Source organism: Chelonia mydas, chromosome 14 (assembly GCF_015237465.2).
Source record: "Chelonia mydas isolate rCheMyd1 chromosome 14, rCheMyd1.pri.v2, whole genome shotgun sequence".
Classification (NCBI taxonomy): Eukaryota; Metazoa; Chordata; order Testudines; family Cheloniidae; genus Chelonia; species Chelonia mydas.
The window spans coordinates 35,191,104-35,207,006 of NC_051254.2; the positions used below are offsets into that span (position 1 = coordinate 35,191,104).

At 54.5% G+C, this 15,903-nt stretch overlaps 1 protein-coding gene across 1 annotated transcript in view; it reads right to left on the reverse strand.

The window, feature by feature from the left end:
• LOC102941219 overlaps positions 1–15,903 on the reverse strand; it is a 36,819-nt gene that overhangs the window by 7,236 nt on the left and 13,680 nt on the right. Inside the window, exons 8-9 of the mRNA XM_043528530.1 lie at positions 3,941–4,074; positions 1,487–1,909 (exon numbers count right to left, since the gene is read on the reverse strand). Of these exons, the coding sequence (XP_043384465.1) occupies positions 1,487–1,909; positions 3,941–4,074 (557 nt within the window). The remainder of the gene's footprint in view (positions 1–1,486; positions 1,910–3,940; positions 4,075–15,903) is intronic.

The following is a 15,903-nucleotide window of genomic DNA, read 5'->3' on the forward strand; positions in this document are numbered from 1 at the left end:
CCCGTGTCAGGAATAAAAGGAGTGACACAGACAAAGGAAAAGAATGGCCATTGTTCAGCAAAACACTGAAACACATGCTTTCATTAGATCAGTGGTCTCCAACCTTTTTACGCACAAGATCGCTTTTTGAATCTAAGATCAACCCAGGATCTACCCAGCCCCTTCCCCGAGGCCCCACGCTGCTCACTCCATTCCCCCTCCCTTCGTCGCTCGCTCTCCCCCGCCCTCACTCACTTTCACCGGGCTGGGGCAGAGGGTTGGAGTGTGGGAGGGAGTGCAAGTGCTGGGCTGGGGCTGAGGGGTTTGGAGTGTGGGAGGAGGCTCTAGGTTGAGCCTGGATTAGGGGGTTGGGGTGCAGGATGGGGTGAGAGGTGACAGCTCTGGGAGGGAGTTTGGGTGCAGAAGGGGGCTCTGGGCTGGGCCAAAGTGTTGAGGTGTGGGAGGGGGTGAGAGATGCAAGCTCTGGGAGGGAGTTTGGGTGCGGGGTGCAGGCTCAGGGCTGGGGCAGGGAGTTGGGGTATGGGAGGGAGTGCAGGGTCTGGGAGGGTGTTTGAGTGCAGGAGGGGACTCTGGGCTGGGGTAGGGGGGTGGGGTGCAGGAAGGGGTCCACGGTGGCTCCCAGTCAGCAGTGCACCAGGTCTAAGGGAGACTCCCTGCCTGCCCTGGCCCCATACCACTCTGAGAAGTAGCTGGCATGTCTCTGTGGCCTGGGGGCGGGGGGGTAGGGGGTAAAGGGGCAGGCAACTTCTTGCGCTGCCGATGGCCCCCCACCCCACCCGTGCCAACTCCGCAGCTCCCATTGGCCAGGAACTGCGGCCAATGGGAGCTGCAGGGGCAGCCGTTGCAGGCGCGGGCAGCACACAGAGGCCCGCTGCCCCCTCCCCCCAGGGGCCGCAGAGACATGCCAGCCCCTTCTGGGAGCGGCGTGAGGCCAGGGCAGGCAGGGAGCCTGCTTAGACCCGCTGCGCTGCTGGACTTTTAGCAGCCAGAGATCGCGGTCGACTGGCAGAGGCTCCAGGATCGACCAGTCGATTGCGATCTACCAGTTGGTGACCACTGCGTTAGATCCAGGGAATAATTCCATTGTCTTCAGTCAGATAACTCACGCTCTTAAAGTTAAGCTCATGTCTAAGCGTTTTGCTGAATCGGGCCCTGTATTAGCTCCGTCCGTTTTATTCAGCTCCTGGGCAATGTCATTTTGAACAGAACTATTAGGTAGCAAACGTTCAGCATCACTTTGATCCAGACGTTATTCGGCAAGAGGTTGAGAGCAGAGATCATTAACATAAGTGTGTCATTTCCTGTCTTCTTAATGCTATGTTTGTGTGTGTATATATATATGTGTACAGGAAATGAGGCATTCAGATGAAACTGGCGAGAAACCTAAATATATGCAAGTCTAGAAATTCACAGTGGAAGATCCCATTCTATGTGATGCTTTACTTATTTAAACTCCTGCCTGTTACAATACGCTAGGCTTCCCTACCTTGTACTCCTGGGCAGCCTCCTCTATGGGAACCACAGTGTGAGATCTGTGAGCCTGGGACTCTCGGCAGATCACACAGATGGGGGCTTGATCCTCCTCGCAGAACAGTTTCAGGGTCTCCTGGTGTTTCTCACACACTCGCTCGCCTCCTGAGCCTTTGGCTGCCTGTAAACTCAGCCGCTTGGCTATTTCGATAATTTTCGCCAGCTCCCTGTTGGGTCTGAAGTTTCTCTGCTGCGCCGTTTCTCTGCACTGAGGGCAGGAGAAGTTGGTATCCGACTCCTCCCAGTAGTCGGTGATGCAGGCCCTGCAGAAGTTGTGCCCGCAGTGGATAGACACCGGGTCTTTGAAATACTCCAGACAGATGGAACAAGAAGCTTCATCCTGGAGACTCTGTACAGGGCTCTCTGCAGCCATGGCTCCCTGCGGGGGAAAGTGACAGGTTTCATTTCACTTTCCTGCCTTTAGACTGCAGCCACAATTGGGTGTTTCTTCACTTAGGGTCCTTCTCATTGGCTGAGCTGGGGGGAAGCCTGTTTGATTTTCAGCCCCTGGAGACTGTGCAGAGAAATGCAAAGCTCTCTGTGAAGGGACCGATATTAAATTCCCCCAGGCAAAGAGCAGTGCTGAACTGGGGGGAAGGTGATAAATCTCTATTTCTTTTGGAGGAAAAACCCTGAGAGAACACTGTAGCTTTTTCAAAATTAAATACATAAAATAGCCATTTAAACCTCATGACATATAAGCCCATTGGAGGTTTCTGTTTATGGTTTAATATAAAAAACTGACAAACATAAGTTAGGCCCTGATCCTGTTTATACACCAAGGCAAACTCCTTCCAAAATATGGCAAAGATGAAATGCACAGTTAAGGCCGTGCAAATAACCTAAGCTCTGCCCCTTCTACTTTATCTCCTACCAACCTTCCACCTCCTCTCCCACCATCCTTTCTGTGTCAGGTGAGGAAGGGCCCCTAATGAAGGAAGTTTTGAGCGGGACTTCAAAGTAAAATCTTAAACCTGCTCAGTCAATCAGCTGCATTTGCAAAGTTTGCCTTGGGCGTTAAGGCTCGGATTCAGTGCGATCTGTGCCCACAGAGGCACACAAAGTGGTAGTGAAACATTCAGTGATAATTAAGGCTACAATTTTTTCACAGAGGTCGCGGAAGGGACGGAATCTGTGACTTCCAGCAAGCTCCATGAATTTAGCCCTGTTGGCTGGGAGCTGCATGGGCCCCCCGCAGCTCCCCGTGGCCACAGGTGCCGGGGGCCTCCGGAGTTCCCAGCCACCGTGGGCGGCAGGTCCGCAGCTCCTGGCTGCCGTGGGCAGCAGAGGTCCCCACAGCCCCCAGTGGACATGGGTGGTGAGGGCCCCTTGGAGCTTCAAGCTTCTGTAGGCAGCAGGACCCCTGCCACAGCTCCCAGCCTCCACAGGGGGCAGGGGACCCAGGAGCTCTGAGCCACCAAGGGCACCGGGGGTCCTTCAAAGCTCCTGGCCGCTGCAGGTGGCAGGGGTACCCCAGAGCTCCAGGTGGGGGGATCCTGGAGCTCCAAGCCCCCACAGGTGTTGGGGGCCCCCAGAACTTGGAGCGGCCCCTGCAGCTGCCTAACCTCTGCAGGCAGCGTGAGGACCCTGCAGCTGGGCTCCCCATTGTGTCAGGGATATTTTTAGTCAAAGTCACAGACAGGTCACAGGCTTCCATGAATTTTTTTCATTGCCCGTGACCTGTCCACAACTTTTACTAAAAATATCCATGACAAAATCTTAGCCTTAGTGATAATATATCAGACATTTGGGGAAATCCAATGATCCCCCTTCCCCGCATCTCCTGCCCTGAAGAATTATTGCAGAGGCCAGACAGCAGGAGCCGCGGGTCTCACCGCAACCCGCATGGATCCTAGGGGATGCCCAGGAAAGCAGGGCTATCCATGTAATGTCCCAGGGCCCCTGCACCATATTAGACCCCCAAGCCTGGAACCAATAGGGATCTCCCTTGGCTACAGCTGCCCACAGACACCCAGATGGCGCGCTCAGTGGGAATGGTACTGTGACCCGGAGCTGTGCGTTCTCCACTGGGTAAGTTCTAAAGGACACAGTGGAGCTAATATGCATTCCCAGCCAGCTGGCCACAGCTCCACCTCGACCCCCTTGTGGCTTCAGTACCATGCGGAGGGGCCTCAACAGGACTGGGGAGAGCTGATGCCACACAGGGTATGCCTACACTGCACACTAAGCCTGGGCTGTGACAGGTTTGAGCCCAAGCCCCCTTTCCGTCCACACACAAATCAGTGTGACTCGGGTCAGTGCGTGTCATGGGCCCCAATAGGGGAACGGCTCAGAGCCCGAGTCCTGCTGTGGCTCTGGTCCAAGCCTTGTCATGGTGCAGTGTGGAAACAGCTCAAGTCCCAGACCTGAGCAAGAGGAGACCTGGGTTTACAAGGCGGTGCAGACAGACCTTCAGTGGCCCATGGACTTTCCCAATTGAAACAAACTTCTCCTCTACTGGCGGGGAACGGCCTTTGCCCAGCAGGGAATGTAAATCCTTCTCCAAACCCAGCGCCCGACCCCGAGCTCCTCTGCTGCTGCCGGCTCAAGCCGAGGGCTTTTCATTTATCATTTATTGACGACAGCACGTGAAGTTGGGAGCTTCTTGCTCGGCCCCGTCTCCTAATGGAGAGAACACAGTCCTTTCCGCTGAGTGGCAGGGAGTTTCTGGAGTAACTGCCATGGGCGGCGGGTATTAACGACCAGGGCAGGCTAAGCCTCCCCTGACCCAGGCTGTGGCCCCACCCATGTTCCCCTGGGAGTCCCGCCCTCCCTCTCCCTCTACCCAGAAGCTGGTGGGGGCTCAGCTCCAGCCAGCAGCCTGGAGCTCAGGCCCATCGGCGGCCAGGGCAGCGCTTAGGCCAGCCCAGGAAGGGGATCAGCTTAGTGGCCCAGCCTGGTGCTCGGGTGGGGCTGGCAGCTCAGCTGGGTGCTCTGGCCAGCCTGGTGCTTGGGGGCATGGGCAGCTTACTCGGGGGCTGAGGCGGGTGGCCTGGGTCTCCTCTGGTCGCGGGGGGGCATCTCGGGGATCAGGCTGCCGTGGGCTTGGCCTCAAGGGGTGGGGCTGGTTGGCTAGCCTCCCCAAATGGGAGGTTCACCCACCACCCTGGTAATTGCTTTGGCCTCTTTAATATTGGTAGATAAAATCAGGATGCAGAACCCAGCCCCAGCCCAGAGCCTGCACCCCCAGCCAGAGTCCTTACTCCCCCACACACACCCCAACCCCCTGCCCCAGCCTGGAGCCCCCTCCTGCACCACAAACCCCTCATTTCTGGCCCCATCAAAAGCCTGCACCCCCAGCCCAGAGCCCGTAACCCCCTGCATCCCAACCCTCTGCTCGAGCCCGGAGCCCTTCCCCTCAGCCCGAACCCCTCATCCCCAGCCCCACCCCAGAGCCCAAACCCCCAGCCAGAGCCTTCACCCCCCTCCCACATCCCAACGCAACCCCCTGCCCCAGCCCAGTGAAAGTGAGTGAGGGTGGGGGAGAGCAAGCAACAGAGGGAGGGGGGATGGAGCAAGCAGGGACGGGGCCTCAGAGAAGGGGCAGGGCAGGGGTGTTTGGTTTTGTGCGATTAGAAAGTTGGTAACCCTAGTCACGCAGAACAAGCCCCACACTCCTCCAAGGTAGTTTGGGGCCTTACTTCCACTGATTTCAATGGGAGTTAGGGGCCTGAATACCTTTAAAAATCTAAGACAGCCCTGCCCTAAAGAGCTTCCAGACTAATTCAGAGCCGGGATAAGAACATAGGAATGGCCAGAATGGGTCAGACCAAAGGTCCATCTAGTGTCCTGTCTTCCGACAGTGGCCAGTGCCAGCTGCCCCAGAGGGAATGAACAGAAGAGGTGATCATCAAGTGATCCATCCCCTGACGTTCTCCTAAAGTGTGGGAAAACAGCTCCAGTTTTCAACAGCTGCATGGAATTCTGGGGACCCGTCACAACCCAAACTGTATGTTAACCACGTTCATCTCCCCAGAAATGTCAAATTGAGAAGAGAAACCTGCAGGGTCAGTCTTCCGGGTGGGCGACCATCCAGGGTGCAGTGGTCAAGAGGCACGGAGCAGGGCAGGCCTGGAGTGCCAGGCTGTGGAAGGGAGCTTGGGGCAATGGGGACTGAGGAGGCAGTGAGGACTAGGGGTGATAGGGGGAGGAAGCCGGGGAGGCAGCGGGGGCCAGGGGCGATGCGGGGATGGGATGGGGAGCCCAGGGAGGCAGTGGGGGCCAGGGGCGATAGGGGGATGGGTGGGGGGCCCGGGGACGCAGCAGGGCCCAAGTCCCCACCCACCTGCCACTCCTCTCCGCCTCCTCCCCCAAGGCCCCACCCACCCCCCACTCACTCCTCTGAAGGAGCAAGTGGCAGGCGGGGGAGGCCCTGGGGGAAGAGGTGGAGCGAGGGCAGGACCTCGGGGGCAGAGCACAGGCCAGCCCACATCCCAGGCGTTGCCCACACACACACACACACACACACACACACACACACTTCTAGGGAGCTTCATGTCTGGTGCTCCAAAGGCAGCGGGCCGGTGCACCCCTGAAGGGAGGTGGCCCATGCCACATCCACGGCATTTGCCCTCCTGCATGACCAGCTTTTTTGGGGGAGGCACAGCCGGTAACTGACTGGACACTGCCTCTCTGCTACTGCCGCCAAGCAGAGCTGTGACCGTGGGCAGGGCAGTCACTGGCTGGTGGTGGTGGGGGCAATAGCCCATTGCTGCCCCTGGGAGCAGGGTGGGATTCCTGGGGAGTGGGGAAAGCTGGTGCTGGAAGGGAGCACTGCTAGGACTAAGGTCCCACCGTCCCTGCCTGACCAGCTTCAGGGTCGCTTAGCTCCCTGTCACGGTGCTCAGGGGTGGCGGGGAGATGCTGCTCTCCCATTAGGTGATGGGCGAGGCCCTGCCGCTGGCTCCTGGCACAGGGTGGATTTTACAGCTGGAGCGGGGAGTCCCCATCCTGAGCCCAGGCTGTTGCGTGAACTGCCCCAGCCAGGAGCGGCCCTGGGTGGGGTGTTATTGGGGGATGTGTTTCGCACACACCCCCTCTGCCCGCTGGGGGGGGGGGGCGGAATTGCTGCAGCCTTCAACAGATCCATGCACCGTCCCCCCACCCGCCGCGGCCAGCTGGATAATACCACGTTGCAGTCATTTCGCCCCACTGGGGCTGGATTCGCTGGCCTCCAAACCGGCTGCTTTGTTCCAAAATCACTTCCCGCCACTCAGAGCCTCTGCCCGCCAGTTTGCCTCTTCTGCTGCCCGGGCAAATGTGGGGGGCTTTGCCTGGCATCCGCTCACGGGACCTTCCCATCTCTGCAGCCCATCACCAGCCTGCTTCTCCTCAGGGCATCGTTGCTGACTCACTGTAGAGCTTCAGTCTGCCCTCTGGTCCTCGGTGCTTCTTGGTGCCTTCTGCACAGCTGACGGGCTGGTGAGAGTGTTCCTGTGAAACCCCTGCATGAAACAAGCCAGATGGGCCGAGCTTTTCGTGCACTAAGGCCTCTTTTCAACTTCACCCCTCTGGCAGTGTGAAGGGGCCTTAAAGCGGGCAGTCCCTGACCCAGGGGCTGGTCACTGCATGGGCCAACAGGGAGCCAATGAGCCCAGGAAGCACAGAGCCACCCAGCCCTGCTCTGCCCCCCAGTTCCACTCTGGCCCGGGCCCCCCAGTCCCTGCCACCCAGACACTAAAAGTCCGCTTACTAACCGGCCTCTGCCACCAGGGGGTGGGAAGACCAGCAGCTGCTGCTGAAGCCTGGAGGAGCACACAGAGACAGCTGGAGGCTCCCTCATCCTGCCCTGAGCATGGCTCCCCCTCCCTGTCCCAGTCACCCCCCAACCCCTGGAATGGAGATCCCCCTCCCCCATCCTGCCCCATCACCCCCCCCACCCCAGCTCCAGGCGGGGCTCGGACCCGATATGGGGGGCGCAAGTGAAAAAGTTTGGGGTCCACTGCTTTAGGAAGATGGATCACAGGGCCTTAAATAAAGGGCCCCAACTGCAGGATTTTGTGCCACCAAGGCTGATGCCCGCGCCCCTTCCCAGCACGGTGCCGGCGGGGGGCAGGGGGGAGAGTCGGAAGGAGCCACGTGCCTGCTCAAGGCGCTTCCAGTGTCCTAAGAGGGAGGAAGAGAAAAGGAAGCTCATTCCCAAGCTGATAAAAGTGAACAAACGGTGACCATTTACACACGGCACCACGCAACCACCGGGATGTTTACTGAGCTGCAGCCAGCTTGTCCCTTTGAAGCACAACTCGGTGGCTATACAATACACCACCCCTGTTTTGCAGCGGTGCATGTACACAAAGGGTGAGCCATTGGCCTGCACTACAATGCCAACATAGGTATGCTGGTGGCGTCAGGGTTGGCACATCTGCCTTCAAGCAATGCCCTGACTCACAGACGCCGACTTTCTCATTTCCCCAGGGATGCTCGACCCCCAATCTGCTGCAGGCCCCATCCCCACCCCTTCACCCACGGCTCCATCCCGCCTCACCTCTTCCCGCCCTTCCTCTTCCCACTCTGTTCTGCCCCTCCCCCAAACACGCCCCACCCTCACTGTCACTTCCCGCCCCACCTCTTCCCACCCTGTTCTGCCCCCTCCCCCCGAATGCACCCTGCCTTTTCCTGCTCCTCCCCCTCCTTCCCCCCCCAGTCTCCTGCATGCTGTGGAACAGCTAATCACTAACACATCTAATCAATGGCGGGCAGGAGGCACTGGGGGGGGAGAGGGACAAGCTAATTGGTGGCGCTCACCAGTGGGTGCTGACCACCCACTTTTTTTTTCCCTGGGTGCTCCATCCCCAGAGCACCCATGGAGTTGGTGCCCATGCCCGGAGTTCTTTTTGTGTCCAACACAGAGTGGGACAGGAAGGCTTCAAAGCAAAGAATTTAAAATATCCATAATCATACCCCTCTCCTAGGACCTTGCCACCCTGATAAATCGCAGCTGGAAAATGAACGAAAATAATGATCCTATAAAGCCATGAAAAACAAGGGAGAGTTTATATTTAACCACCTATAGATGAGATCTATGAAGTTTCAGTCCTATGTGGCTCCTGGCTCTAACCTTCTACCCCTTCTCTATATTTCCCTGCAAAGATCTGAGGTCTCGCCTGCAGCAACAAACTCCCTGGCTGCCGGCACTTCCCCTCCATCTCGCTGATCGACTCACTGGGATGGGAAATCTCCTCCGAGAGCGTGGTGATATTTTCCTCCTGTCTCTTTTAGGCGATTTTCTCCTTCAGCTCCGCCGGCTGGCCCAGCAGGGGTCGCTCTTGTTCCTCAAGAAAGTGGTGCAGGTGCTGAAACAGAGCCACAATCAGCTGTTTCTCGGCCTCGATCTGTTCCTTGTAGCAAAGAGAAGCAAAAACAGGGAAAAGGACAGTTCAAAAAGACAGGGTGCATGAAAATTGTCATTAAAAAATTGATTTCACATGATTTTTTATTTTGCAGTTACTGGTTCTTTCCCTTCTTCCCATTTAAACCTGTTAAATTGCTAACGATCATGCGTTGGGCTTCTTTGTTTAGCTTCCAAATTGTTCCTAGAGTTTCAGATTTTAGAGAGAGGTTTTTCCTAGAAGGACATTTCCCAGTTAACACAACACGGAGCCCAGGGTCTCCTTAACATCCTTACAGGGAGAGCAACAAACTCAACCATAAAGTGGATAAGCAAGTTTACAACCAGCAAACGCCACCTTCCAGGGGATTGAAATGCCTACAGGCAACAAAGCTAAAGCAAGCAGAGGAAGCTACACTTCTCCTCCCAGGTGAGGGAGAGAGGCACCAGTTGTCTCTCTCCCTCCCTTCCCATGCAGGGGGAGGGGAAGAAAGGTACTTTGGGGCAGAAGAAGAAAGAGCACATGGTGGAGAGAATGGGGACCCTGGTGTATGGGGAAGGGTGCAGCCAGAACTCCTGGTGGAGGGGGCGGGGGTTTAGGGGACCCTGACATTGGAAGGGTGAATGGGGGTGCACCCAGAGCTGCTGGCATGGAGGAGATTGGGGGAGTTGCAGGGAGTCCCTGAAATAGAGGGGGACAGGAGAGTGGCCCCTGGGGGGTGGAGGTGGAGAGATGCAAGGAATCTCTGCTGTGTGCCATGAGCTTTGGACAGAAGTCACAACATTTTATTATAAATTTAATCTTAAATTCCAATATCCCCCATTTGAAGATTAGGTTTGCCAAGCCACAGCCTGATGATTGTAAAATAAAATAATAATTTCCTCGTCGAATCTGTCAACCTTAAGCAATGCCGTTTTGTTAGGGGTGCTGTATCTGGGGAACCGGCAGAAGTAACCTTACATATGGTCTACGGCCCCTGTCCTGCAGCCCCATGAGACCAGAATGGATAAAAATCAATGATTTTTTTTAATAAAGAGGAAAAATGGATTTTAATTTAAACTGGATTTTTTTTATTTTATTAGTTTAAGTATAATATTTTTTTAAAGAAATCTGTATTTAATACAAAATATATTAAGGCCTAAACTTATTATAATTTAGTTGTAAATGTGAAACGAGTGTCAATAAGAGAAGTTTATGTAAGGTTGTTTTGTTTTAATAGAAATAAATTCTTTTGTGTATTTAACTAAATTCCAGTTACCTTCCTAATACAGCTTGACAAACAACATGTGAACAAAAAGTTAATTAGTTAGTAAATAAACAATATATCAGTCCCCATTTTCTAACACACTCTAAAAATGTACAATTCATAAGAATCTGAAAATACTGAGCTATGCAATTGCATAAATGAATGGACAAAGAGTGCCCCCTCTTAGGTAGCAAAAAAAGGTACCAAATCTAGTGCAAAGGCTCCACTGACCTGTAAATCTACATGTTTTAGTGGTAATCTCAACCAGTAAGAATGCCTCTTTCTTCCAAAAATAAAGTACTAAAGGAAAAGTTGATTCAAAGGGATGGTTTAAAGCCAAGCTTCCCACTTGGTGATTTGAATCAATCCACCCTATATGAGACACACCAAATTTCAGCACAATCGGAGGAAGCGGGCAGGTTTCAGAGCCCACAGAAAAGACTATTAGCTTCTCCAGACTCCAGGTTGCCTATAGTACAGCTGAGTGGTTGCTATTATCCTGGGACTGGCCAACACACACAATGACTCCAGACCAACGGTTTTCTATCGGGGTACATGTACCCCTGGGGGTGCGCAAAGGTCTTCCAGGGGGTATGTCAACTCATCTAGATATTTGCCTTAGTTTTGCAACAAGGTGGAAGAGGGATAGCTCAGTGGTTTGCACGTTGGCCTGCTAAACCCAGGGTTGTGAGTTCAATCCTTGAGAGGCCATTTAGGGATCTTCTGGGGCAAAATTTGGGGATTGATCCTGCTTTGAATAGGGGGTTGGACTAGATGACCTCCTGAAGTCCCTTCCAACCCTGATATTCTATGAACAAGCTACATAAAAAGCACTAGCAAAGTCAATACAAACTAAAAGTTCATTCCAACAATGACTGGTTTATACTGCTTTATATATTACATCAGTGTTCCTTAACCTGGGGTCACCATTTATTTTATAATTATATAAGTAAACATGAGAAAGGAAGCAATTTTCCGGTACAGGTGTGCTGTGACACTTTTGTATTTTTATGTCTGATTTTGTAAGCTAGTTGTTTTTCAGGGAGGTGAAATTTGGGGGTAGGCAAGACAAATCAGACTCCTGAAAAGGGTACGGTAGTCTGGAAAGGTTGAAAACCACTGCTCCAAACTAATACTTACCCCCCCGCCCATGGGGAGGGAGGCAAAACAAAGGCCCTACACCCTGGACTGCCCAGAGGGGAGTTCACCACACCCCCCTTGGTGCTGTAGCTAGCTGCCCATGGCTGCTGGAGATCGGACCTAGCCCCAGTGCAGGGGCAGGGACAGCCTACAGAGGGCCATACTCCCACATGCACAATCCCAACAGGTGACACGTGCTCACAGAGACACACACACAATCCCCTGACAGTCTGAGGGTGACACTCACACAGGGGGAGAGCCCCCAGCACCCATGTCCCTGTTGGGTCCCAACAATGGGCACCTACCAGGTATTCCTCACTTCTACCCTCTTCCATATCTTTACATTCCTCCAGCTCATCCCTCTCTTCCCTCAGAGCCTCCAAATGGGCCTTGATTTGACCTTGAGCAAAGAGAAAGTGATTTGGGGGTGGGGGGGTTCAGCTGATGGGTGTGCGACATGCACACAAGTTTAGTTTGGAGATTTTTTTCATGAGGCGGAGGAAGTTGGTCTCTTTCTCTTGTGAGTCCTGTGCATCAGGGATGACTCCTGCTCTCTGAAATACTAGAGAACGCAATAGTGATCAAACCTAAACTGGCAGTGGTACAAGTTCTGTAGCCGCAGAAAAGGGTCTTACCTTTTCTGGGTACAGGAATGGGTGACAGGGGATGGATCACTTGATGATCTGGGGGGGAGGGATAGCTCAGTGGTTTGAGCACTGGCCTCCTAAACCCAGTGTTGTGAGTTCAATCCTTGAGGGGGCCATTTGGGATCTAGCGCAAAAATTGGGGATTGGTCCTGCTTTGAGCAGGGGGTTGGACTAGATGACCTCCTCAGGTCCCTTCCAACCCTGGTATTCTATGATTCTATGATCACCTGTTCTGTTCATTCTCTCTGGGGCACCTGACATTGGCCACTGTTGGAAGACTGGATACTGGGCTAGATGAACCTTTGGTTTGACCCAGTCTGGCCGTTCTTAAGTTCTTACCTTATAACCCCGGGTGGCCTCCTCCGTGGGAGCCACCACATGGGCTCTGTGAGCCCAGGATGCTCTGCAAACCAGACAGCTGGGAGTTTGATCCTCCTCACAGAAGAGTTTCAGGGCCTCCTGGTGTTGCTCACATCCTCCCTCCGCTTCTGGCTGTCTGGAAACTCAGCCCTTTGGCTATTTTGACAACATTCCCTAGCTCCCTGGTGCGCCTGAAGTTTCTTCTCTGGGGTGTTTTTCTGCACTGTGGGCAGGAGAAGTTTCTACCTGATCCCTCCCAGCACAGGCTGATGCAGGCTCAGCAGAAATTGTGCCCGCAGTATATGGAATAATCCAGACAGATGGAACAAGTCAGCTCTCTTTGGAGATGCTCTACAGTGGCCATGGCTGAGGGCTCCTCCAGGAAGCAGCAAATCTAGCTAGCAGGGGGAATTGTTGGTGAAATTTTCATGTGTTCTGTCTGTTGCAGGAAAGGGGTGTTTCCATGCCTGGGCCAGCCCTGGCTGGCTGGGCTGTAATGGGTCCTGAATAGCAGTTCCAGCCCCAGGGGCGATGGAGAGACATGTGACCCCTCTCTGTGCTGGGAACCTTATCACCTTAAATCCCTGGGGGTGACACTGTGGGAGGAAGAGAATAAATCTGGTGTTTTGTCGGGGGGCAGGGGGCAGAGTGGGGTTACCACTTGGCCTGTATTTGACCGGCCTGCAGTGGTGCTGGAACATGTTTAATAGTGGGGTGCTGAAAGCCAGCTCCCTTACCCCTGTCTGCACACACACGCACCCCGCCCCCGAGCTTGGGCCGAGAGCAGGGCCCTGTCTTCAGGAGCGGGGCACCCAGACAGGGGTAAGGGAGCTGAGACCGGCAGCTGGGACCCCTAGCGCAGGGCCGGCGCGGCAGCCAGGACCCTCGGGCACAAGGCCGAGACCCTGGGCGCGGGGTTGGCAGCAGAGCCCCAGAAGTGGGGCCAGGAGCCGGGACCCCACGTGGGGGGCCAGAAGTGGAGCGTCCGGTGCGGGGCCAGGACCCTGTTTGCGGGGCCAGGAACGGAGCCCAGGTGCAGGGCCGGCAGCCAAGCCCCACGTAAAACCTGGGGGTGCTGCAGCACCCCCCCCGCATCTCTAGTTCCTGTGCCTAGGCCGGCCTGGGCATTTTTTTATGCATTTGCCGGTTGCCAGAAAAAATAATCTAATCTGCTGGGTTTGTTTTACATGCGTCTAAAGCTTTGCATTATTCTCACAATGCACTGGCTGTCTAATGAGTACTTGTGGCACCTTAGAGACTAACCAATTTATCTGAGCATAAGCTTTTGTGAGCTACAGCTCACTTCATCGGATGTCTAATGTTAAAAGTTCCATGCCCAGCTAAAGATGCTGCAGTGTTCCCACTGCCATAATTTAAGAGACAATGGATCAACACAGCAGCTGTCTGCCCACCAACACAGGGGTTTGTGCGAGAGCAAGGAGCTAGGCAAAAAAAAAAAGCTGGCATCAGAAACAGCACATTCAATGACAACTGCCTAAACGAAACAGACTACAAAGACTGGCTGGCAAAATGTGCTGATAAAACAAGGGCCTGTTTGTTATCAGTGATGTTACCAATCTTATCTATATGTGTTCTCTCTCTAGATACTATAAGTGGCTGTTGAAGGGGGGGTGCGAGGTTTCCTTGTGGTTAGGGGTTGAGGTTGCCATGGGTTTGCCTTGTGTGGGGACGGGTGCTGGGTTTTTTCCATTTCAAAGGTGGTAACCCTAGGCCAGAGTGGGGAAGGTTTGCAATATGTGAACAGATCAGGGTCAGATTGGGGCCCTGTGGGTCTGGGTGGACACAGCTGGTAACCGGCCACAGTCGAAGTTTAGGGCCTGGGGAGTTTCCAGATGGGAGTGCACATTAACAATGGAGTCTGGTATTTTCGCTGATGTATTTTTGTTTATTGACAAGGGGCGTACAAAGTCCTTTTTCTCTGAACACAGGAGGAACCAGAAACAAAAGGAGATGGTTGTTTCTTTGCTTTCAACCCCCAGCATGGTACCTGGATGCTGGCAGTATGCACTCTCTGTCTCTCTCTGGTCTGGTCTACACTACAGAGTTAGGCAGTTTGTGTAAGGCTAACTATGACAGTGTCTACACTAAAATTTCACTCCCACTGATGAAACTGCCCTGCTACGGCAACTTAATAACTCCACCTCCATGGGCAGCGTAGAGTCATGGCCGATGTAGTTAGGTCAATGCAGTGTCAGTGTAGACACTGCATTGCTTCCGTCAACTGCTACCGGCCTCCAGGAGCTATCCCACAATGCCCTGTGCTGACAGTACAATCGGTACAACTGCTCCCGGTGAGGCCATGCTGTGCTGACACAAGGAGCAAAGTGCAGTGTAATTGCTGAATGGGCTGTACGCCAACATGAATTAGATCAACTTAATTTTGTAGTGTAGATGTGGCTTCTGCTTGTGCAAACCAAAGGCCCACATGCCTGGAATGTTCATCAAGCAGACATTTCCAACTAAGAGGAAAATTAAAGAAACTCTCATCTTTCCCCGCTGCTTCATCCCTTTTTCCCTCACTCATCGCACAAAGCAAGACAAATGACCACAAAGGTAGGGGTAGGGGAGGGGCACTCAGGGAAGAACAGGAGAAGGTAGAAAACTACAGCCTCATTCTCTGGGGTGGAGCTTAGTTGTGGGCAGGCCGCAGACCCACTAAATGCTGCTGGACCTCAGTGTCACCCCTCTGCCCCACCTCCAGAAACAATCTGACTGAGTTGTTCTGGGTTTTAATGCTGTAGCTGCTATATGGTCTATCCCCCAGGAGACTGGCCACGTCTACACTGCTGGTACCACAGTGGTGCAGCTACAGAGCCGTAGCTGGGCCCCTGTAGTGTTGTCATGCAGATGATTCCTACAGCGATGGAAGGGGGTTTTCTGTCACTGTAGGTTAGGCACCTCTCCGAGAGGCAGGAGCTAGTCTCATGACCAGGGCTTGGGTGCTCATGGCCTAATGGTCAGAGCAGGGGCAGTCAGACCTAGCAGTGACAGCAGTGGCGGTCAGAGCCCAAGAACGGCACCAAAGGTCAGAGCCAGAGGCAGAGCAAAGGGTCAGAGCCAAAGTCAGGGACCAGGCGTCAGAGCCAAGGTCAGGCTTCCAAGAGCAGGCCAAGAGGCAGGTCCATCACTACGGCTGGCAGGGAAGTCCTGCTTGTTGTGCTGCCAGTTCCTGGAACTCCTCCTGGGCTTACATAGGTCACCGGGGCCACAAGGGAAGCTGTCAGTCTGACTTTCCCAGGTGGTACGTTCTGTGGTGTTTCTCTCCACAGGGTTCATGGGATCACGCACACAGCCCTATCGTAGAGGTGCAGAGAGGCCGGCCAGCCCACAGACCCGGGAGACGGAGGGAGGAGGCGGAGAGGAGTGGTGGGCTGGTGGGCGGGGCCTCGGGGGAACAGGAGCAGGAAGAGGCAGAACGAGGGCAGGACCTCAGCGGAAGAGGCGGAACAGGAGCAGGAGGAGGCGGAGCAAGGGCGGGGCCTTGGGGGAAGAGGTGGGGCGAGGACTTGGGGCAGAATGGGGGAGGACCGAGGGCGGGGCCACAGGGGGAGGGGGAGAGAGCAGGCAGGGCCTCGAGGGGAGGGGCAGTCCGGGCACCGGTGGTCATCCCACTTCTAGGGAGCTTCCGGCA